Raw genomic sequence first — 25,039 nt, 5'->3', positions numbered from 1 at the left:
TATCAGCGGGATTTGAACCCTGGCTTCCCTGCTCTTCTAACCACTAGGCTACGCCTCCAGTCCAGCAATTGTAACACACATACGGACCAGGGGTGAGGGAGTCATAAAATGCGCTCTTTTAAGTTGCCATCCTATTCTAGACTTGTGTCTGTTACCCTGTGTCCAATATATGCGCACAAATATTTCAGAGAAAAAAAAAAAATCTAAAAATTACAACTGATACAAGCATTCTCATTCATTTTTCACAATCTTCGTCACATCCATCCCTTGACACAATTTCTTCCAGGAACAATGCATTACCTATTACAAAATGAATGCCTTTTAGCTTACAAAAACAATCATATTCTCCATACAGGGCATATGTCAAGTTAATGCCCTGTCTGGAGTGGAGGAGTAGCGAAGAAGTTAGAGCTGCAGGCTGGGAACAAGGTTCAAATCCCACTTCTGCTCCTTGTGGCAAGTCACGTCACCCTCTACTGCCTCAGGTACAAACTTAAGACTATGAGCCCTCAGGGATAGGGAAACACCTCCAGTACCCAAATGCCTGAAAAGCGGAATATAAAATAAAATAAAATAAAGCTGGTCTGTATTAGGTACTATCCACTCAGTGCCCTTAAGAAATTACCGGTTAAATATAACATCACTGCAGAATGCCTACAGACTGAAAAATCAACCTTGAGAGTGACATAATAACCAATAAAATATCATGATAAAAAGCTGCAAACCCTCCCCTCCCGACACAAGGACAGTAGCATATTAGGGAATTCTTCCTCACAATACGGTATTAATATAACCAGATCAGTACCCAAGTGACTACCCGAAGCTGGGCTTTTCCAGCGTTAAGCCCCGCTCTCTTCACCTGTGTAATCCAACTGTCAATGACACATTCCTCACTAGTTGGGGGGGGGGGGGGGGGTGACACAGGCCATGGCTTTCTTTGGAATCCCAACCATGGCCGTGAACCCCCCATCTTATTTTACCTCTGATAAGAAGCCCTATTTAAAAATTACAAACGTGGTACATGTCAGAATGCCAAAGGTGGTCAAGTAGTATTTATTAACGCGGATACCTTTGGTGCGGGTAGGAACTTTAATGGCAGCTGTGTTGATAGAGGAGGATAGGGAAAAGCGACGGGTAACTTCTTTCTCCTTAGATTCGGGATCTGCGGAGAGAGAGACAGAAGATGCGGTGCACATCGGGATTAGTAAGCAGGGTGGGAGGGATGCAACTCCAAAGCAGAGGAGAAGCTCGGAAAAGACCTCACAAATTACTGATCTTGCGTAAGCAAAAATGTATGCACAAGACATATGCCAATAAGAACATGTTCTTATGTTCTAAATTTTCAGCACTGTTCTTTGAAACTAATAAATTATTCACTACTGTGGTACCATGTGAATTTTTAGATGTGTATGGAAGGCCACGCATCACCATTGCTACCTAAACAAAACACTGTGTGCTTTCAGCTAAGGAATTTGATATGGCTATGACAACACCAATAAAGCAACATTCAATGGTCCACCATGACAACTCTCAGCTGCGTAAAACAAGCCTCCCATCAATGAAAGCTTGTTTGCAAAATGAGACCTTCATGTGCTTTCATGAGGCTTCTCTCTGACCCTACCTGCTCAGCTTTCTCACTAAACTTCTTGTCCAATGATATCAACTATTAATACAAACAAACAAACAAATCTTCCTAAAATTTGTCTTTCCCTCTGCAGTTGTTTTTTTTCAGTAGAGGTGACATTCACCACAAACGCCTTTTAAAGGGACCTTTGCCCCAGCTCAGCTTCTCGGCTTCAAAGAAACCAACATCCTGCTGCAGAAGATTGCAAAGCAAAAAACATTCACACAAGGTGGCACTAAGCAGTCAAGACATCCCATCGCTCTTATTTAGAGAGAACTGTTGCAGTCTCTTTGTACAGAAGGATACGTCCAGCCGGGCGCTCAGGTCACGCCGTGCGACGTCCGAGGTCACGGCGTGCACTCATTACGTTTTAGAGGATAGGGAGCCATGGGGAGCGCCCGATCCACCCCGGGCTGCTGAAGCCTCTCTCGCCGCCAGCTGTCCCCGGGAGGAGGGGAGAGAGAACTGGGGCTGCTCCGGAGCTGTCAGCGCGGGAGATGGACGTGGCCAGGGCAGGTGAGCGGGGGCTGGCGGAAAGTTTGCCCGATTCACTTCGGTCTTGTCCCGGGGAGTTAGGGGGTCAGGCAGTGAAGCGGGGCTGGCTGGGGCTGCTCTGTGGCCCGTGAAATTTTGTCTCAGCTTGCCTGACGCTCCACACTAACGCAGGGGTAGGGGTAGGCGGTAAATTAGCAGGTTAAACCCGCGGCAAAACTGCAGGTTTAAAAAGCGATAATAGGGGTGCGCGTTACTGTATGGGAGGGAATAGCTAATCCGATCATTTACATCTCATATACATACCGCGGGCGGAAAAGGTTACCCGTGGATTTAAAGAGGCGGTAAGGATGGGTTAAAAGGGATAGTGAATCGCAGGTAGGACTAATGCGGCCAAATTGTGAGTAGAAAGCGGGTTAGAAGCAGGGTAACCGCGGCCGCACTTTACTGTATCAGCCTGTCTGTTATACGCCAAAGAAGTGGAGGATCTCCTAGCCTGAAGCAGAGCAGAAATCACCAGCTTGGAATACCCCTTCAGGTGGAAACATCGCCTTTGAAAATGGCTTAAGCGAACAGGCCCGTCCACCACCAGCTGCACTAGATCCGCAAACCATGGACGTCGCAGGCACTCCAGCGCTACCAGGATCACTCGTCCCTGATGCTGCTCAATGCAATGTAGAACCCGACCTACAAGCAGCCATGGAGGAAAGACATACAGCAGTAACCTCTCTGGCCACAGCTGAACAAAGGCGTCGCTCCCTGCGAAGCAGAATTCCCTCCAGTGGCTGAAAAATGTGGTTGCCTTGGCAATCTTCCTTGTTGCCATAAGATCGAACTGGGGTTCACCCCAACTGAACCGAAGGAGCACAATGGCTTCGCTGACAACTCCCATTCTCTTGGGTCCAGATGTTGCCTGCTGAGATAGTCCACCTGCACATTTTCCACGCCTATGTAAGACGATGTGAGAGCCGCGAGATGAAGCTCACCCAGGCAAAGAGCTTGTGAACCTTCTGAGCCACCAAATGACTCTTCTTCTGCCCTGTTGATGGATATAGGCCACCGTCGTTGCATTGTCCAAGAACACATGTACTGCCTGGCCCTGAATACGAGGGAGAAAGAACAACAGTGCTTTCCACATCTTGTTTCCAGACGACTGATCGACCAGATCGCTTCCACTGGGGACCACTGCCCTTGGGCTGCTGATCTTTGACAAACTGCTCCCCAACCGCTGAGACTGCCATCCGTGGTCACTACCACCAGGTCAGGAACCTGCAGATCCACTCCCTTCTTCAAATTGCACCACGATAGCCACCACGAGAGACTGGATCTGGTCTCTTCCTGGAGTGGAAACGGCACTTGAAACTCCTCTGATATCGGATTCCAACGGGATAGGAGAGTTTTCTGTAGGGCGGCATGTGCGCAAAAGCCCATGGCACCAGATCTAGCGTAGAAGCCATGGACCCTAGAATCTGCAAATAATCCCAGATCTTGGGGACTGGCAGGTCGCTCAGACGAACCACTTGCGACTGCAACTTGAGAATCCTTTCCCGGGTTTGGAACACTTGCCCACCAGGATGTTGAATCTCACACCCAGATAGTCCAAGAACTGAGACGGGAGCAGTTGACTCTTTGCCCAGTTTATCACCCAGCCTAGGGGCTCCTGTTGCGATTCCTCCAGTAGCTGGAGCTTCGGGAGGCCTCTCACCTTTCTCTGGAGGCCGCTCCGAAGCCGGGGGCCTCGCCTGATCTGCTTTCCCAGGTTTTGCTCCATGGCCTGGGAGGCCTTCGACTTCCTCGGGGCCTGCCTGAGGCCTGCTTCAGTCTCCGCCTGGACTTCCAGGTTTGGGCCCCGCAGCTCTTCTCTCCAGTTATAGGGCCAACCAGGTGTGGCTCATCTGAACTCCTCCCAAGGAGTTGCTTGTTCCTGTCCTATAAAAGGACTTCCTCTGCACTCAGTCCTTGCTTCGGCAATGGGGCTAGTTTGGGGCTGGTCTACCTGGGCTATGTCTCCCTTGGACTTCCTGATATTCCAGTCCTGCTGTTCCTGCTTGTGCCTGATGTTCCAGTCCCGATGCTCCAGGATGTGGGACCCATGCCTCCGAGAGTTCCTGCTTGTGTTCCGAGTTCCTAGACTCTTGCTTCTGATTCCTAGTTCCGACTCTGGAGGACCCGAGGGGTTTCCACTACCCTGTGCTGAGTGACTTCCCGAGTTTCTCCCGCTCTTCTCTTGGTCCGCGACCAGCCTCAGGGTGAAGGAGACAGTGTGGTCCGTGACCGTCCATTGGGGCGCCCGTTGGCAATGGAATGGTAGGGCGCCTGAGGGTCCTGCTCATCCCTCTTGTTCCTGTCTTCGTCCTGAACTCCTCTGTGCTTTGCTCCAAGTTCCAAGGCCTTGCTTATCTGCTTCAGTCCTGTGCCAGCCTGACCTCTGTCCAGCCTGCCGCCTCTGCTGCTCCCTGCGGCAGGTCGAAAGGACTGGGAACGGTCAGAGGACTGTTCAGAGACCACCGTAATAGTGTGGTCTCCCGGGGCGTGTAGGTCGGCGGAGTGGCCGGGACTTGGACCGTCTTCACCACCGCAAGGGCACACCTCACTTCTCTTCCACTGAGAGAGCCTTGGTATGCCAAACCTCGAGTGCTTGCTCGAGACTGACACTAGCCATAACAGTTTGCCGAAGCCCTAACAGTTTGCCAAAGCCATGTGTCCGGTGGGACTGTCCATGTCCTGGATTCTGTCTGGGACTCCTGGAAAAAATTTTTTCTGGCCGCTGTTTCTCACGACCTGCTGGAGGCGCCAGCTTTCTTGATTTTACGACCTGCTGGAGGTGCCAGTTTTCTTGATTTTACGACCTGCTGGAGGCGCCAGCTCCCTAATTTCCACGACCTGCTGGAGGCGCCAGCTCCCTAGTTTCCACGACCTGCAGGAGGCGCCTGCATCCAGACTTCCAGTTCTTCGATGTTTACAGGATGGGGTTCCACGACCTGCAGGAGGCGCCTGCGCCCCTCCTGATGTTTTGCTGCCATACCTGAGCCCACCCTGGATTCCCTCCCATGTCTTGTTCTGGTCTTCTGTTCCTTTTGCTCGTTTGTGCTGTTTGTTTGTTGCTCGTTTGTGCTGTTTGCGCGTTTGTGCTGTTTTGTCTGTTTGCTTGTTTGTGCTGTGGTCCTTGCTTTTTGCCCTGTTTACGTGCTTCCATTTTTGTTTTTTGTTCTTCTGGTCTCGTGTTCGCTTCTGGTCTTGTGTTTTCTGGTTCAGTGGTTCTTGGTCCTTGGGTTTCCCTGTACCTTGGTCTATTGTCTTGTCTTGGTATGCTCCTGTTCTGCTATGCTCCTGTCCCCTGCGTAAGTACTTGTCTCTCTTCAGTTCCTCGCCAAGACATTCCAGCTTGTCCTTGGATCCTTGTCTACCCTCTGTCGGTATGTGGAATACCTTCTTTCTCTCGAGCTGTTGATAGGAGGCTTGAGGAGGGGGTCTTTGAGGAGGGGGTACTGTTGCAATTCCTCCAGTAGCTGGAGCTATGGGAGGCCTCTCACCTTTCTCTAGAGGCCGCTCCAAAGCCGGGGCCTTGCCTGATCTGCTTGCCCAGGTTTTGCTCCATGGCCTGGGAGGCCTTCAACGTCCTCGGGGCCTGCCTGAGGCCTGCTTCAGTCTCCGCCTGGGCTTCCTGGTTTGGGCCCTGCCCTTCTCCCTAGGGGCTGGCCTGCAGCTCTTCTCTCCAGTTATAGGGCCAACCAGGTGTGGTTCATCTGAACTCCTCCCAGGGAGTTGCTTATTCCTGTCCTATAAAAGGACTTCCTCTGCACTCAATCCTTGCTTTGGCAATAGGGCTAGTTTGGGGCTAGTCTACCTGGGCTATGTCTCCCTTGGACTTCCTGATGTTCCAGTCCTGATGTGCCTGCTTGTTCCTGATGTTCCAGTCCCGAGACTCCAGGATGTGGGACCCATGCCTCCGAGAATTCCTGCTTGTGTTTCAAGTTCCTAGACTCTTGCTTCTGATTCCTAGTTCCGACTCTGGAGGACCCGAGGGGTTTCCAGTACCCTGTGCTGAGTGACTTCCCGAGCTTCTCCCGCTCTTCTCAAGGTCCGTGACCAGCCTCTGGGCTGTGTAGGGCGCGAAGGAGACAGTGTGGTCCGCGACCATCCATTGGGGCTTCCCGTTGGCAATGGAATGGTAGGGCACCTGAGGGTCCTGCTCATCCCTCTTGTTCCTGTCTTCGTCCTGAACTCCTCTGTGCTTTGCTCCAAGTTCCAAGGCCTTGCCTTATCTGCTTCAGTCCTGTGCCAGCCTGACCTCTGTCCGGCCTGCCGCCTCTGCTGTTCCCTGCGGCAGGTCCGAAAGGGCTGGGAACAGTTGGAGGACTGTTCAGAGACTACCATAATAGTGTGGTCTCCCGGGGTGTATAGGTCAGCGGAGTGGCCGGGACTTGGACTGTCTTCACCCCCGCAAGGGCACACCTCACTTCTCTTCCACCGAGAGCGCCTTGGTATGCCAAACCTCGAGTGCTTGCTCGAGACTGACGCTAGCCATAACAGTTTGCCGAAGCCCTAACAGCTCCAGGTGCTCTGTCGCTCGCCGGAGGCAAAGCACTCTGCTTCTGACTTCACCCAAATGAGCCAATCGTCGAGATAAGAATGAATCAGTATCCCCTCTCTTCTGAGGGCTGCCACCATTACTACCTTCGTGAATGTTCTTGGCACCATAGCCAATCCAAAGGGCAGGGCTTGAAACTGAAAATGCTCTCCTAGCACAGTGAATCGCAGAAATCTCTGATGATGGGAATATGGAGATATGTCTTCATCAAATCGAGAGAGGCCAGGAACTCCTCCTTGTGCACCACCGCAATCACTGTTCGCAACGTCTCCATTCGAAAATGTGGAACCCGCAATGTCACATTAACCCTTTGCAGATCCAGAATGGGCCGAAATGAGCCCTCTTTCTTGGGAACCACGAAGTAAACAGAATACCATGCTCCTCGAGTGGCACCAGGAGAATGGCTTTCAATCGCTGCAGGCATAGCAGAGTGTCCCGCACCACCGCTCACTTGTCGGGCAAAGCGCACGGGACACTACGAAGGCCTCCTTGAGAGGTCAAGAAAATTCCAACGCTTAGCCGTCTCTTATTACTTCTAGCAACCACTGATCCGAGGTAATTCTGGTCCACTCCTCTTAAAAACGGGACAACCTTCCTCCAACAGCCACGAAGGAGGAGTGGATCAGCCTGTCTTCATTGGTCGGGCTTGGCACCTCCGGACCCCAGTCCGGAACCCTCTCTGGCCGGTCTATGGGTCCCCCAAAAGGACTGCTGCCGTGAAGAACTGGACGAACTTCTACTGGCACGAAATCTTCCGAGACGGAAAGATCTTTTTAGTGCCCTTCTTATCCTTGGGCAACCTATTCCCCTTAGAGTCTGCCAGATGCTTCTTCAGCTTCTCCAGGTCCTCACCAAACTAACTGTCCCTTAAAAGGGAGATTAGCAAGTTGTGCCTTCGACCAAACATCCGCCGACCAACTGCGTAGCTACAGAAGCCTTCGTGCGGACATCATGTTCCTAGCCAAAGCACGAAGCAAATCATAGAGAGCATCCACCACATAAGCCACACCTGCTTCCAGGTGAGCATCCTGGTCAGCAACTGCAGGGATACCTCCAGCGGTCTCCTGCGCCTTATGCACCCAGCACAAACAAGCCCTCTGCATAAGGCTGGCGCAGACTGTAGCACTCAGGCTCAGAGCCGAGACCTCAAACAGCCTCTTCAACAGGATCTCCAGCTTCCAATCCTGGACATCCTTCAAAGCCGCTGACCCTGCCATAGGAATGGTCATCTTCTTCATCACCACCAATCCCGCTGCATCCACATCGCTAAGATGCTCTCGGGTAGGGGATACAACCTGGCCATAATCCTGGCCACCTTCAAACTGGCTTCTGGGGAATCCCACTCCCAGTCAATCAACTTCTTCACCTGCTTCAGCAAGGGGAATGTCCTCGGTGGTCCACACAGACCCTCCAACACTGGGTTTACCCCCTCTATGTCGGTGTCCTCCTGTGCCACTTTAATCCCCAGTTCCTCCAGAACCTGAGGGATGAGAGGTCACAATTCATCCTTTCGAAATAACCTAACAACCCTAGGATCATCCCCTTCTGTCAAAGGAATCTCGTCCATAGCCCGGTCCCCCAGCATCCCAGGCCCCGGATCCATGCCCTGACCAGTGCCCTGGTCCACTTGCAGCTTCTGTGGATCATCGCCCATTAGATCAGTGCCCTCGGAATCCTTGGAGGAAGTATTATCACCAAGCGAACGCTCGAGACCCAACAGGTGCAAAATGTCCCCCTTCCATGTCAGCCTGATTGGCTGAGAGTATGGCTGCTTAGTCGTAAGTTCCTGCCTGGTGAGATAGGCCTTGTGCATCAGCAAAATAAAATCCACAGAAAATCCACCATGAGTCACCTGCTTTGCGGTCACTGAGTCCTTTCCTGCGCTTGCTGGCACCTCTCCACCCCCATCTGATCTCTGAACCACAGGAGAAAGTGGGGGAGGGGAATCCCTGCTCTCCACATCCAAGGCAGGGCTCCTGCCATGTGGAGCTAAAATGGCCACCGTGTCTTTGCCCCTCCCAGGGGCCTCCTGCACAGGGCCTGCAGCCCGAGTGCAGCATCTGCCCCTGGGAGTCTGTGTCGAGGCTCTCTCACCTCCAGAGACACAGTTCGGGCAGAGAAGGGCTGCGCTGAGGTGAGAATGCCTCCCCCTCACAGGCCCGACAGGATTTCCTGCACTCAGTGTGAGATGGCATGGCACATGTGGCGCGGCTCGCGGCTAAAAATAAACTGAGAAGGAAAAAAAATAAAGCCGCTGCAGCTGTGCTACTGTCCGGGCTTCGAGTGCTGAATGAACAGCACAAGTTGCGCGAGCCTCTCCTCACCCTGACGCTGAGCTGACAGATGTGCAAGCAAGGGAGAAAATAGACGCACCAAAGTCTCTGAAGGCAGTCAGCCTCCCCAGCCCCTCAAGGAAGGACAGAAAGGGACAGAAAAGAATACTCTCCTGCTTCTGTGGTTCCAGGATGCTTCCTCAGGCAGGCTTCGGAGGGAGGCCCTCAGGGGGAGAGAGGGAACCAGGGCTCCTGGCTTTCCCTTCCCCTGGAATCAAGGGTCAAACCTCTCGCTCTCCCCTGCTCAACAAGAGGGATGGCCCACGAAGGTACTTAACACCTCTGGGAGCTCCGGATCTTCTTTTCCTTACTCTTTTTTTTTTTTTATATTGATAATTTTTATTTTATAAAAGGTATCAAGCTACAGAGCAACATACAATTCAAACATAACAGCAAATTTCAGATAACATCCAGGACTTTCTCTAATATGAAATTACAGATAATGCACTTATCATGAGCTGAAAAGAGCCCCCATTACAGCTCTGTCATTTCCTGATATGTTGACCCCCTTCCTCCCCCTCCCCTACCTTTTCCCATACCCACCCCACCCTTCTAGTCTACCCCTCTCTATCCTTCACCCAGTCCTGTAAAGCTCCTTTTGGTGAGGAGGGTGAAAGGAGAGAGTGACTATATCTTATCATTCCCCTATAAATAAGGCTTCATTAGAGTCCACATGCTATGGAATTTATGTATGGAGTCTCGTCTAATTGCTGTCAGTTTTTCCATAAGGTATATATGTTGTAACTTGGTAAGCAATTGAGAACTAGTCAGTATATCGCTAGGCTTCCACTGGGCAGCCACCAGCAATCTGGCTGCTGTCCCCACAAACATAAGCAGTGCCTATTGCTCATGCGGGAACCCCAGAAGCCAAACTTCTGCCATAAGCGGAACCCAAACTCCCAGGATGCTATCCATCAACCACTGGGAATCCCGCCAAAATGTTTGTATTCGCGGACAATGCCACCAGATGTGAATAAAGGAACCTACTTGAGAGCATTGCCACCAACACAAAGCAGAGCTTCCCGGGAACCACTGTTCTTTTCTGGCCAGAGAGTAATGCCAGCGATACAAGAGTTTATACCTATTCTCCATCATGGCTGCAGACATCGAAGTCTATCCTAAGTAACAAAAACATTCCTCACATTTTCCCCTATCTCACGTGGTTCCCAGATCTGTCTCCCATGCTGCCAAGTGGGTTGCTGTCGGAGAATCCCCTCCCACCAGTAACTGATAGACCTTGGAAATGATTTTCCTCAATTTGCCTGCCAGAATGCAATAGCCCTCAAATATAGAGCATCCCTGTTGCAGGTCAGAGGTAACTCCACTGGTGGAGATACAATGTCGTAACTGGGCATATGCTAAGAAATCTGTATTAGGCAGGCCATATGTATATTGCAGTTGCTCACATGGTATCATCCCATTAAGCTACACCTGTCCCAGGGAAGTAAGGCCTCTCCCCTCACAGCATCGAAAGACCTGATTGGTTTGTCCGGTTGAAAAAGCCCGCACATGCCGGATAGGTGAGAGGGCCGAATAGGACTTACTGCCCACAAGCTTTTGTCTCCAGCGTTTCCAGATAGAATAGGTGCTCTGCAGTGCCGGAGGGAAGTCCAAAGTATCTCGGGGTGGAAGCCCACTGGACCAAAACAGGGTGTATATTGGGGGGCCTCCCACCAGGGCCTGCTCTATCTCCACCCACTGTTTGGTGGAGCCCAGATCATGACAATCAATCACATGCTTAAATTGGGACGCAACATAATAGTGCAGTAAGGAAGGCAATCTCACCCCATCTTCCCTCCTGGTCCTGCAAAGCACCGCTCTAGCAACCCTAGGGTGGTCTCCGGCCCCGGATAAAGAAGAGCAGTTTCCGCTGAAGCGATTTTAAATCATGGGTTGGAAGTAGGCACGGTAGTGCCTGAAAAAGATATCCCAGTCTGGGCAAAATGTTCATTTTAATGGCATTAATCCTCCCGAACCACGAGAGCAGGAATTGCTGCCATTTATCCAACTCTCCAATCAAACACCGCACCAGGGGCTGATAATTCTGCTGCGCTAACTCGTTAAGATTCAGGCCTAAATTTACTCCCAAATACTGAATGGGACCCTTCGTCCAATGGAAAGGAAATTCCTGTTTCCCTGCCCGCTCTAAGTCCTTGGGGAGATTTACCGATAGCATCTCCAACTTGTCAGGGTTTACCCGAAACCCTGAGAGGTGCCTGTATTTTTCTAATTGATGCCATGTCGCTGTCAAAGAGGTCAGAGGGTGAGTGAGAAGATATCGTTGGCAGAGAGTGATATTTTGTATTGTTTAGAGCCAATGGGGATCCCTTGCACCTCTGGGGCCTGACGATTGCTGCTGCCAGAGGCTCCAAACTAAGAGCAAACAAAAGCAGGGACAATGGGCAGCCTTGCCCACGTCGTATCGGGAAATGTTTTATATAGCTATTGTTAATTTTTAGGCATGCTAGAGGATCTCGATATAGCTCCTTAACCCATACGGAAAAGGACCCCCCCCCCCCAGGCCCACCTTTTCTATCACCGCAAACAGAAATGGCCAATATACCCGGTCAAAGGCTTTTTCGGCATCTATAGTCAAAAAGACCGCCGGGCTACCCTCTAGCTTGGAACTGTGTATCAGGCTGATCAATTTTCTTTTATTGTCTGCCGTTGTCTGGCCCGGCATAAAGCCAGCTTGGTCTGTATGAATGAGCCCTTCTATCCTCCCTCGCAAGCGAAAGGCCAATATTTTGGCCAAGAGGTTTAAATCGATATTGATTAGCGAAATGGGCCTATACGACACACAGTTCGTAGAGTCTTTCCCCAGCTTAGGGATGATTGCAATGCCCACCACATTCCCAAAGGGTAGCAGGTTGCCTCCCTCCTGGATTTGATTGAACATTTGTGCCAGGGGACCTTGTAGTATGGTCCTATATTTTTTGTAGAAAATGGGGGTGAAACCGTCCAATCCCGGGGATTTCCCAGATTTTAAGTCTTTGATTGCCCAATCAACCTCTAACTCAGAAATTGGTTTCCCCATTAAAATCTGATCCTGGTCAAACAGTTTAGGTAAATCAATCCCTGCCAGATATGAGGAAATATCTGCCTTTGCTGCCCTAACCTCTGGGGTATATAATTCCTCATAGAAAGTTTGAAACAGAGCTCGTATGGCCTCTGGGTCTTGTAGCATGGCACCCGAGCCCACTTTTATCTGGTATATCAGCTCCTTATGCTGCTTGGTTTGCAACCGTCGTGCCAGGAGTCTGCTGTTCTTATCGCCAAATTCATAGTATTGCTGTTTTAGGATGTCCAATCTATGAGCTATTGCCGCAGTATCTAATGCCACTATCTCCTCTCTTTTCCTGTTCAGGAGCCCCGCCCATACAGACCCTGGGTTTTGTTTATGACGGCATTCCAGTCCTGCCAACTCTATTAGTAAAGCTGCTCTTTTCCTGTTTGTGTGTTTTTTATGATGTGTGCCCAGGCCTATCAGTTGACCCCTTAGGACCGCTTTCATACCTTCCCATACAGAAATAGGTGATGTATCAGCTCCCCCATTCAGCCTAAAATAATCTTCAAGCACGTCTCCCATGCGTTCTTGATAGGATTTGATTTTAAAGAGGTAATCATTTAATCTCCAAAACTTTCTGCCCGTATCCCCAGCGGACCAGACTACCGCCCACAATATAGGAGCATGATCAGACCAGGTTATACACTCAGTGTCAGTTGCACCCATTCTAGCAATAAGGTCCTTGGAGATTAAGAAAAAATCAATTTGCGTGTATGTATTGCGGGGATGCGAGTAGAAAGTATAATTTCTACTATGAGGATATTTGAGTCGCCAAATATCCACTAATTGTCTAGCCTTCATCGTTTGTTTTAATGCTTTCCTAATTTTCCCTTTTCCCCCGAGGGACTGTGCCGAGGTGTCGAGCCTGGGATTAGGTGCAATATTGAAATCGCCAGCAATGACCACGCTGGCACCAAGGGAGCCCTTGATCCGTTGACTCACCTCTCTCAGTGTCTCTAACTGCAAGGATGGGGGACAATAAACACAAACACCAGCTGCAAGTTTTGCAAAGCTACGTTTAGTATCAGAAATCTACCACTGGGGTCCTGATATTGATCTTGGACTTGCACCACAAGGTGCTGAGAAAAGAGGATCCCCACCCCCTAGTGTGATGTAGAGTAGCAGATGCAAAATACTGTAGGGGATACTTTTTTGAATAGAGTAATCGTTCATCGCGGCGCCTCAAGTGCGGCTCCTGGACGAACGCTACTGAGGCTTGTAGTCTATTAAGCTCTTTAAAGAGCATTTAACACTTATACGGTGAATTTAAGACTTTGACTTTCAAAGAAATAAATTTAAGCTCAGCCATTCGTCCAGGACACCCACCCCCCATTCCCTCTCATAGCTTTCCTCTGGTGAACAAACCCATAGTGGAAAACCTCTCCCACCCGCCATTCATGCCCCAAACTCCTTCGCTCAGCAGTCCGAATAGCCCATTGCCCACCCACCCCTCCTCGTGTAAACTCCCTCCCTCCTCCCCCCTCTATCCCCTTCCCCCCCCTCACTATTCCCCTGTCCATCATAAAGGTAGAGCCCTACCTAGAGGAGGATAGCCCGTCAGTCCCTCCTCCACCATCTTCCATTCCCCAGAATCCGTATTTCATATGCGGGTTTCCCACCTTCCCTCCCTATTCCGTCCTCAACTATGTATCTAATAAACCTGATTAACAATTAAACTGTATAACAAGAACACAGTCTCATCCTCATACTTGCAAAAATAAACATCTTACAGGTAACTGTGTCCTTCCAAACTTGTAGGCCCGCCGCCAACACGCAGTAGCACCCCAATGGGACCACATACTGCACACCGGCAGCCCTATGTGTGGCGGTCCGGGTCAAATTTCCCTTTCCTTTTCCCCGCCAGGAGTGGGAAAGTGGAGTCCTGCAAGTCATGAGGGCATGCCATGGCTGCGTTTCCCATGCTCATAGGGTTCCAGGTAAGGCGGCATCCTCCTTTCCTGACCCGCTGCCATTGCGGTTGGGCCTGCATGCTGGATCGCATCAGCCACGTTTTTAACCTGGGAGGTTGCACCGTGGATGGTGAAAGCTAGGCCCCATGGATAGATCCACCTGTACCGGATATTCTCCCGCCGAAGCACCATTGTTAAGGGTTGCAGCTCTCTTCTCCTGCACAAAGTAACTGGCGCCAGGTCATTTTATATTTGTAATTCATGACCTTACCAGTTAAATGGTCTCAAGCGTCTGGCGCAGCGCATAAGGTCTTCCTTAATTAAAAAACTATGCAGGCATGCTATAATGTCCTTCGGGGTATTTCGCGGGGCATTCCCCAAGGCCCGGTGGGCTCTCTCAATTACTATGTCGGGTCACTGCGACTCCTCCAAACCTGATCCCGGTTCAGAGGCCAAAAGCGCCGAGCGTACCTTTCTCACCACCTCCATCGTGTTTGCAAATTCTGGGGTCTCAGGCAGGCCGCGGATTTGTATATTAGAACGCCGGGATCTGCTTTCAAGGTCCTCCATTTTTAACGTAGCTTCCTCCTGCTGTTTCTGGAGCTCAGCGATTTCCTCCGTTAATGCGGTAAGTTGCATACCATGCGCCTCAATGACCCCCTCGGACTCCTCTACCCGCCGGCCGAGGTCGCGCAAGTCAGTCCGGAGGCTTTCTATGTTAGTGTTCACATTATCTCTGAGAGAGCGTTTATCTCGCCGGATTTCGTCGAACCAGTTATTGAAATCTTTTTTCGTGAGCATCGCTAAGGATGTGTCTTGATCGGGAATTTCCCCACAGCTCACCTCTGGTGGTGTCGCATGGCCGAGGCTGCCAGTTCAGCCGACAGGGCCGCGAATCAGGATCCCCCTGCATCATAGGAAAACTGGGTCAAGTTGACCGTTTTTTTCTTGCTGGCCATGAAAGTCGCCCGGTTATATACCAGTTTCCACTATTTCAGTGCGGATATCATGGAGGTGATAGGCTAAAAAATCTCTAAATGATAGTGGAGGGGACGGAGAGTCGGGCTTAGACGTCCATGTTAGTTTGTGACGTCACTTCCTCCCCCCTTTTCCCTACTCTGTACTAATTTTTCTTTCTTTCTTTTTTTTTTTTTTTTTTTTTTTAACTAACAGACTGCAGGTTTGCACCTCTACCATCTGCTGGAGACAGAAATACTGAGGGACTGGGAGGATGTGACGTCATCCCAGCAAATGGCTGGCTAACCCCGAGTCTCTCGCCAGACATCAGCAAAATTAACTGACATCGGGCACCCCGACCGGCGCTTCGCGCAACAAAGGCTCCCAACGCCTCCAGGCTTACCGGCAGATGTCTTATAGGCGGAAAGCGATCGATTTGAAGAAGTTCTCGTACACTAAACTGCCGCTGGAAGGAGAGCCTCAAGACAACAACATGGCGGGCGCTGGAACCGAGGCAGCAGACCTCGAGGCGGTGACGGCGGTCACCCTCGCGGCTGAAAACGTGATTCCTTCAAGGGAGGACATGAAGGGATGGTTCGCTGAAATTAAGGCGGAAATCGCGGCGAAAACCGAAGCTATTATGTCCTCCATCGAGGAGCTCAAAGGGGACGTAGCAGAACATGGCCGCCGCTTATTTGAAATTGAAACCAGGGCGGAGGCAAACAGCGTAGACATCAAGGAGCAGCATGAAACATTAAACACTATGCAAGAAGAAATGGAACGCTTGCAAAATAAAATGGAAGACCTAGAAAACAGGTCAAGGCGCCATAATCTCCGGTTTAGAGGTATTCCGGAGGGACCTGACTACGCGGACTGTATAGACACTGTGGTCCAGATTAGCACCATGCTTCTTGCTGCAGGCGCGGGAACAGCTTCCACGGAGCAGGAGGTGGAGGTGAAAATAGCACGGGCGCACAGAGTCTTTGGACCCCGTGTGAACAATTTGCCTAAAGATATTATAGCCTGCTACCACGAATTTGCTGTTAAAGACAAAATCGCCAGCATCGCCCGGCAGCAAACTAGCTGGAAATGGCAGGGCCATGAGGTCATGATTTTTATAGACCTCTCACCCACCACAATAAAGAAGCGGAGGGACTTTAAACCTATTACGGATCTTCTCCGAAAAGAAAATATCAGGTATAGATGGTTGTTCCCATTTGGGCTCAACTTTACTTTGAAAGGTGAAGCACTTAGGGCGAAAACGCCGGCGGAGGCCTCCACTATACTGCGCGACGCAGGTTACCCTGAAATCTTGGGTTTATCGTCTCTTCCAAAGCCACCCGTGCGAAAGGAGGGACCTCCACGCTGGCAACGGGTGAACAGAGGGGATAGGAGGCTGCGGCGACAGCCTGATTCACCCCCTCCGCGTTGAGCTTGGGCAGCGTGAATCTAATGGCCCGAGGAGGGCAAAAGGTTTTCTCTTTGTGACATTGCTGCTTTGACATGCCTGGGTTTCAGGGGCAGGTCCTCGCTTTCAAAGTTCACTTTATGGAACTATTTATTCTTGCTGAAATGTTTCCTAATGATTCTGTCTGTTTCCATGTGATGTTTTCAGGTTCTGAGTTACACAGTTTATAAGTTGGGGATGTCCCAAAATTGTCAGAAAATGTTTCTTTTAGAATATAAGATGTCTTGGGGAAAGGCTATGCTGGGATGATTGACTCCTCCCTTATTCAGACAGCATGGCCCTGGGATAGGGAACAGGTTGTGGGGGAGGGGGGAAAGCGGGAGGGGATGTTAGAGGGCAGCACTTACTATGGCCATATTGCTAGAGGGGACGCTTGGATATTAAAGAATTACAGACAAACTAGCTTCGTAGAGGGGGAGGGACCACAGGTGACAGCCATTGGGATATTCACCTATGACTTTATTAAATCATGACGGCCTTTAACGTTATGTCCCTAAATGTAAAGGGACTGAATACACCTCTTAAACGGCAATCTCTGTTTGATGATTTGAACTTCCATCATACTAAGATCGCCTTTGTACAAGAAACCCATTTAAAGAAGAGATATGAGCGTCTGCTTAAGCACCCTAGTTTTCCTAGGCAGTACTGGGCAGCTAGGCCACTGGCTCGAAAGTACTTAGGCGTGGGAATACTTATGCATAAAGATCTGATATATGAAGAATTATTATGTCGGACGGACCCTGAGGGACGATATCTCTTACTGGTTATTGCCATTGGAGGGGACAGGTATACCCTAATTAGTTCATATGCACCTAACGAGGGACAGGGTGCCTATCTGGACGGCCTTTCGCAGCTTATTGATCTGTGGGCGGAGGGCCATATACTCTTGGGAGGAGACTTTAATCTGACTATAGACCCACGCCTAGACAATTCTCACTCTAATCCTCCGGCTAGACGGACTGACCGTCAGGCTTTCCGCCGTTTTCTGCGGCATCATGGCCTGGTTGATGTGTGGCGGGTTTGGCACCCCAAATTTAGGAATTATACATTCTTGTCTAAAGTGCATAAAACCTACTCGCGCATCGACTACTTGTTAGTGGATAAGGGCTGCTGTACCCAGGTTATTGACCCGACACTGGGCCCTATCACCTGGTCCGATCATGGTCCGGTATTTATGGACTTTCATTTCTCTGGGTACGATAAAGGACAAAAATACTGGAGGCTTAATGATAGTCTCCTCGAGGAGGAGGAATTTTGTACCCAATTATATGGGGAAATTCAGGAATATTTTCAATTGAATGATACCCCTAATATTTCCCCAATTGTACTATGGGACTGTTTAAAAGCGGTGCTGCGCGGCAAGCTTATTGCCAGGGGTGCTTATGTCAAGCGCTGTAGACAGCGGGAAAAAGTTGATATCCTGTCGCGTTTGCAACAGTTGGGGAGAACACATTTAGTTACAGGGGATGATGGCCTATTGGAGCAAATTGATGCCTTGCGCAAACGCCTGGCGGATCTGGAAGCGGCCCAAATAGCCCACAATTTGACTCGCAGTAAGCAGCTATATTATGAAGGGGGTAACAAGGCGGGACGACAGTTAGCCCGCAAATTGAAGGTCCAATATGCCCAGACTAATATTGTAAAATTAAAAGATGAAAATGGGAGGATGCTGACCTCAAATACTGACATTAGGCAGCGCTTTCTCCGTTTTTATACGGAGCTTTATGCCCCTAAAATGGATATCCACCAAGCGGAGTTGGAGGCGTATTTTCACAATACTCCCCTGCCACAAGTCACACCTGAGGCCCAGGTATTCCTAGCTCGGGATATAACTGCAGCGGAAGTGACGTGGGCCATTAAATCGCTGAAGCTAGGCAAGTCGCCCGGACTGGATGGCTACACTGCTTTATTTTATAAAAAATTCATGACTTTATTGGTGCCTCCGCTGGTCTCACTATATAACTCGTTGCAGGGGCCGGTATCGCTATCCCAGGTAGACAATATGGCGGGGGTCACACTGCTGGCGAAACCGGGCCGAGATCCCACGGTCTGCGGCTCTTATCGCCCCATTTCTTTAATTAATTTAGACATGAAAATATTAGCAAAAATATTGGCCCATAGGTTAAATGTGTCCTTACCTGGATTGGTACATCCTGATCAATCTGGCTTCATCCCGGGTCGTATGGCATCGGATAATGTCCGTAAAACGGTAGCTGCCATGGGGTGGGCTCGCTCGCACAATATTCCCATGCTACTGTTAGCTATCGATGCCGAAAAGGCCTTTGACTACGTGCATTGGCCATTTTTGTTTCACACTCTGCGCTTATACAATTTGGGGGACAAGTTCATTAATTGGATACAAAAACTATATGAAGCACCCACTGCTTGTTTGAAAATTAATGGGGGGTATTCCTCTCCGTTTGCGGTTGGTAGAGGTACCAGACAGGGATGCCCGCTGTCGCCCTTGCTCTTTGCCCTCTTTTTGGAGCCCTTTACCCACCGCATACGCAGTAATCCCTTAATCACTGGGGTGCAGGTTGGAGAGTTTACCTCGAAACTGTCGCTTTTCGCAGATGATATTTTGTTCACTATTACTGACCCCCTTCGATCCCTGAGCGCAGTTTCCGATGAATTAGAGGCCTTTAGCAGGGTCTCGGGGTTCTCTGTCAATTGGGAAAAATCGGAACTGCTAAACGTCAATGGCTCCCCAGCCTTGTTGGATCGAGTTACATTGAAGTTCCCCTTTAAGTGGGCTAACCGTAAATTAAAGTATTTGGGGGTCTATCTGGGCACGGACAAGGATCTATTCCACTTAAATTATACCCCTCTTATGGCAAAAATATATAAAGATCTAGAGGAGTGGGATAGGTATCACATTTCCTGGCTGGGACGACTTGCAGTGCTAAAGATGAACATCTTGCCCCGGATTCTATACTTACTACAGACTCTACCCATTGTCATTCCTGTTCAATTGTTGGATAAATGGCAAAAGAGACTAAACAAATATTTGTGGAAGGGGAAAAGACCTCGGATCGCACAGCGAACCTTGTTTGTACCTAGGCATAGGGGAGGGTTGGGAGTGCCTAATCTTGCCCGTTACCATGGCGCGGCCCACCTGAAGGCGGCTATAGAGTGGCATGATTCTAAACATCGTAAGCCATGGGTGCAGTTGGAGCAAGCCTTGCTAGGTGACTTCCCTATTACGGCATTGCTGTGGCAGGCTCGAGCCTCTTGGTGTCCCAGACTGATTTTACCGGAGACCGTACAGGCCACCATGTCCGTTTGGGACCGCTGGAGGACCACCTTAGTGGGAGGGCAAGGTTTTTTCCATAGTTCCCACTTATTTTACCATGGGGAGTTTCGACCAGCGGGCACCCCGACCGCATTCAAAACTTGGATAGACAAAGGTATATTGCAATGGTCGCACATCTGGTCCCCTGGGGGGCTGACCACCTTTCCTACACTTAGCCGCCAATTCCAGTTGGGGCCTGCTGATCTCTTCCGCTACCTACAAGTTAGACACTTTTTCCTTCGACATAGGGTGGCAGTTGACCTGGCAAAGGGTATTTCAACTTTTGAAAGTATGTGTCGTCAGGCCCATTTGGTTACCAAACATATAACCAATCTATACTGTTTATTAAGTGATGACTTTGTTATGTCAGCGTCTCATATTCAAGCATGGCAGGCGGATCTACAGTGCGATAGGACTAAGGAGGATTGGCTGCGGACATTTCTACTTCTGAGGAAGGGACTGATCTCCACCCAGCATATAGAAAATGGATATAAATTATACTTTCGATGGTATGTCACCCCGTGTCTTATTCAGCGCTACTCGCCCAACACTCAGGGACATTGCTGGAAACTTTGTCAGGAGCGAGGCACTTTTTTTCATCTTTGGTGGCAATGTCCGAAAATCCAAGAACTTTGGACATCTATATCGACGTGGATATCAACGATTCTGAATACACGTATTCAGCTTACACCAGCACAAGCATTACTGAATGAGGAGCTCCAAGACAGATCAAGATTTCATAATAACTTTATTAAATTTGTGGTTACGGCGACCAGATGTGCTATAGCACGCAGCTGGAAGGATCCCAGTGTCCCGACGCTATCAATGGTACAGGCAATGGTCCTAAACACCCATACTTTGGGCAAGATTACAGCATTTCGCAATGCGTCGACCCATAACTTTCACAAGGTCTGGGGCCAGTATGAACGATGGTTATGCATTTCTGTTGTATAGTAAAGGCGGGGGCTGGCCGACTGCAGGCTTGGCGTGCCTCGCAACCGGTGTACCAACCCTGGGATAACAGCCTCAAAGGGGTCTTCCAATCGTTTGAGGTGCATGCATTGTCATGGGGCTTGTCACTTCCTAGGTCTTTCTATACTTTGCAGTGTGATGGCATGTTTTTGATTACCAAGTGTCTGTATGTTATATATCAGCTACCTCTACGGGGAGGGGTGGGGGGTTTCTAGGGGGTATATTTGGATAAAATGGCGTTCAGTTATGCTGTACATGCGTATTTTCTGTTCTATTCTGGTTGCATTTATTATGTACTTGGTGCATTTCTGTCTTGTTTTCTGCCAATAAAAGTTATAAATGGGAAAAAAGAAATACTGAGGGACTGCAGGTGGCACTCTCGGTTATGTAGCAGAGCCTCAAAGTTTTTGTTCTCTGCCTCCATCTGATGGTAGGGATGCAAAAACCCACTTGTCTGGACTGTTCTGGGTATGAACAGGAACAGCTGTTATTCATATGGAGCAAAAAAAAAACAAACCCCTCAGTATCACAGTTCTCTCAAAGAATGGTAAAACTGCACTGGCGAGGGTCCCTTCATCACTCCTATTTATACACAGTACAGTCAAGGCTTTTATTTATTTATGGTTATAAAGCAGCTTATTTCTGAAAGATTTCACATGAGTTTACCCACAGAGCCATTTATGTTATCAAAACTGATATTCTGCATGCACAGCATGTTTTATGAATCAAGGACAAAGTGACGGCATACAGCACAAGGCGGGAACAGTAGGGCAAAAACCATGACAGAGCTGTAGTGGAAAAACCGCAGAGCCATCCACATTCAAGGAAACATGCTTGATGTACTGTGCAAGCATGTCATGGGTGGATATACACAACACAATCACTGTCAGAATGCAGGGAGGAAGGTGGACATGGGACACGGAATGTCAATGGAGATAACCTGATTTGAGATGATGGCAGGACACTGAAGGCTGCAGGTGCTCGATTTACCTTTGGGCGGAGCTCTGCGGTTGGAAAGACCCTGCAATGTGAATCGCTTTCTAGCAAGAGCTGAGCGCTCAAGGTTATGACTGGCAGAAGCATCAGCTAGGAGAGAGCAAGAGGGGAAAAGTAGTAAGGAAAGATGTGAGAAATGCAGAGTTAGCAGGGTCCACCTTCAAGCTTTTGGAGAAGGAAGGATTATAGTGTGACACCATCAGAAAAAGGTTAGTGTGAAAATCAAGATTAAATCACAAAGAACTGCTTACATTTGTGAGGAAAAGCAGACCTGGGATCATGTCACCTTTGTAGGGGGTTATATTTAAGGGTACATTGTCCCTCACCCATGAGTACAGAAGTGTTCACAGCTGGAAACTATCTATTTTCTTTAATGATAGTCAGTCTAGGAAGGGCCATTAACCTAATGGCTCTGCAGGTGATTTCTTCGCCCACACTGACTTGGGAGCCCATTTATCAATATGTCTTAATGAAGGTGGGAAGGCGCAGGCAGCACATCTGGTTAAGTGATGCGGGATGCCTGGTAGGAGGTTGTCCTGTGTAACCACACACTGAGCTCTACACCATGCCCTCAGCTGAAGGCTGTGTAGCCCCCATAATGAATCGGGCAACCTATTCAAGCTTGCTTTTACGTCCATATTTCCAGCATGGAGGGAAATGCAAGCTGAAAAAGATCTAACTGATCAACCTTAAAATCGGACAATTTGGTATTCTCTGGTTCATATTTTCCCCTCTATGCAGGTCACACCCACCTCTAGGAAAAATGTGAATTGGGTCGTAAGTCAAAGTTCACTAGAATCATATATAATGCGCAGTGTCTGTCATTCTGTGAAACCGTGAATGCACTGGCGTCTGGCTGTATGCATGGACTTCATAGAGCAACAAACACTGTGCTGGGGTCTTGAGAGCTGGCTGCAGCCTGAGGCAGCTGCTCCTTCTGAGTTGTGCTGGCACGGAGGAGGCGGCTGAGGCTGAGTTCTGTTGGGAGGGAGAGGCAGCCACTGCTGTCAGACCAGTCTGGGAAGGAGAGGTGGTTGCAGCTAGGCTATGCTGGGAGGGAGAGGTCAGGATAGCCTGAAAGAGGGAAGGTGGGGGGGGGGGAGAGAATAGTGAGGGGAAATGGGTGGCAACAGAAGAGTGGGCAGCCAAATCATGCTGTTGGGTGGGGTAATAGAGAGGAAGAAAGAGTGAGAGTTTGACTGGTGGGAGGAAAAAGTCAAACTGCTGTACCATCATTCCTGGAGCTTAAACTACATGTATACCAGGCTCATCGCCTGCTGAGATCTCCACGCTGCCTTCTGCTGAGGTGCACAGATAAGATTTATGCACCAGTAAAAACAGCTATGTGGATTTTCCTAATTTAATAACATGGTTAAAAACTCTGCAGACTGGACTGGAACTGCAGTCATTTTTGTATGTCTACATAAGGTGGGTAGCTTGGCTACTATAATAATTTAAGAGTCATACAATGAGATAAAATTCCCAGTTTTTAAATATATTTTTCTTCAAGTTTTGCCCGACAGTTCTACAGGTGGATTCAAATTATTCTGTAAGATCAACCTACTATACTTCTGGCACTATCCTTCTGTAAACAATAGCTAAGCATTAATTAAACAGAAACCATGGCTTCTGATTACTTTTCACAGCCCTCTCAAGAACATATACCAATAAAGGAAAATTGGTTCTTACCTGTTAAATTTTGTTCCTAAAGTACCACAGATCAGTCCAGACACATGGGTTTTGCATCCCTACCAGCAGATGGAGGCAGAGAACACAAGGTTTGAGGCACTGCTTCATATACGAGTGCCACCTGCAGTCCCTCAGTATTGACCTGTACCCAAACCAAATTATAGTGAAACCTCAACTATCGTCTGTCTTTCCATGGCAAATGTCAAACGTAAAGTTGGAGCTCCCTAAACTGGAGCCTCATATCAACCCCAAGGAAACCTAGTCTTCCTATAGGCTCAAAATATATACATACTGAAAATCTGATCAGTTGTCAACATAGCCAGAATGGTCTTTCGCGGATAAGAGGCTGGGTCGTTGGACTGATCTGTGGTACTTCAGGAATGAAAATTAGCAGGTAAGAACCAGTTTTCCTTTCCTGTCAACATACTGTCAGCAAACTGGCTCCCCTGGCTTGCGAACATCTAACCAATAATGCGGTAGAAAGTGTGAAGACCACGTTGCTGCTCTACAGATCTCCTGTGGTGACACCAACTGACACCCAGCCCAGGAAGCTGCCTGAGCTCTAGTAAAATGCGCTTGCAACCCCTCTGGAACTTTCCGACCCTTGCAAATAAAGACTGAAAAGTAGTTTCCATCAACCAACAAACAATTGTGCCCTTAAAAGCTTTACTTCCCTTCTTGGCTCCTCTAAACAAGACAAACAGATGATCCAACCGCCAAAAACTGTTGATGACCTTCAGATACTGCAATAGCACTCAAACTTCCAACATTTGAAGCTCCCTCGCCTCTGGAGTTTTGGACGATGAATTTAGAAATGTGGGAAGCTCCACCATCTGGTTAAGGTGGAACAAAGAAACTACCTTGGGTAGAAATGAGGGCACTGTACGCAATGATATCCCATTATCCAGAATTCTCAGAAATGGCTCTCTATAGGACAAAGCCTATAGCTCCGTAATTCATCTGGCCGAACAAATTGCCACCAGAAAAACCACTTTCAGGATGAGGTCCTTTAGCAATGCCCTTTGCAATGGCTCAAAAAGTGATCTGCATAGCACTGGAAGAACCAAGTTCAAACTCCATGCCAAACACAGCCTGCGCACAGGCAGCGGCAAATACTTGGTCCCCTTTAAAAACCTTACTACATCTGGGTGCGACGCTAAAGGCCTCCCTTGTAGCTTACCTTTGAGACACTTTGCCATAAAGGGAATTATACGCTAGACCCTTAGACAAGCCCTGCTGTAAAAAGGCCAAAATATGAGGAAAATGGGTCTAGGCCTTCCCCTATACACCAAACCTCAAGAGATCTGCACAGCCTGACATAAGCCAAACGTTGATGGTCTCCTGGTCTGAAGCAAGTGGTAATCTTGGGCTCCGAGTAACCTTTCAACCTTAAATGTCTCCTCTCAAAAGCCAAGCCATGAGACAAAAGTGATCCGCCCGATCCAAGAAGACAGGTCCTTGCTTTAACAGACCTGGCGGATGAGTCAACCTGAGGGGCCTGTCCACTGCGAGATGAATCAGATCCATGAACCACAGGCGATGCAGCCACTCCGGCGCCACAAGGATCACTTGTCCGGGATGCCTTTTGATGCACCGCACCACACAGCCTACTAATGACCATGGAGGAAAAATGTACAGCAGAATCCCT

General features: G+C 49.1%; 1 protein-coding gene across 1 annotated transcript in view; it reads right to left on the bottom strand.

The window, feature by feature from the left end:
- The window catches only part of MCF2L2 (MCF.2 cell line derived transforming sequence-like 2), a 774,003-nt gene that overhangs the window by 52,064 nt on the left and 696,900 nt on the right, over nt 1-25,039 (bottom strand). The window contains 1 exon segment of the mRNA XM_029615373.1: nt 1,070-1,162. Coding sequence (XP_029471233.1) covers nt 1,070-1,162 — 93 coding nt within the window.

This window comes from Rhinatrema bivittatum, chromosome 9, assembly GCF_901001135.1.
Source record: "Rhinatrema bivittatum chromosome 9, aRhiBiv1.1, whole genome shotgun sequence".
In the NCBI taxonomy this organism is placed as follows: domain Eukaryota; kingdom Metazoa; phylum Chordata; class Amphibia; order Gymnophiona; family Rhinatrematidae; genus Rhinatrema; species Rhinatrema bivittatum.
The sequence above is the reverse complement of the archived record's forward strand: the minus strand, read 5'-3'. Positions and strand labels throughout refer to the sequence as shown.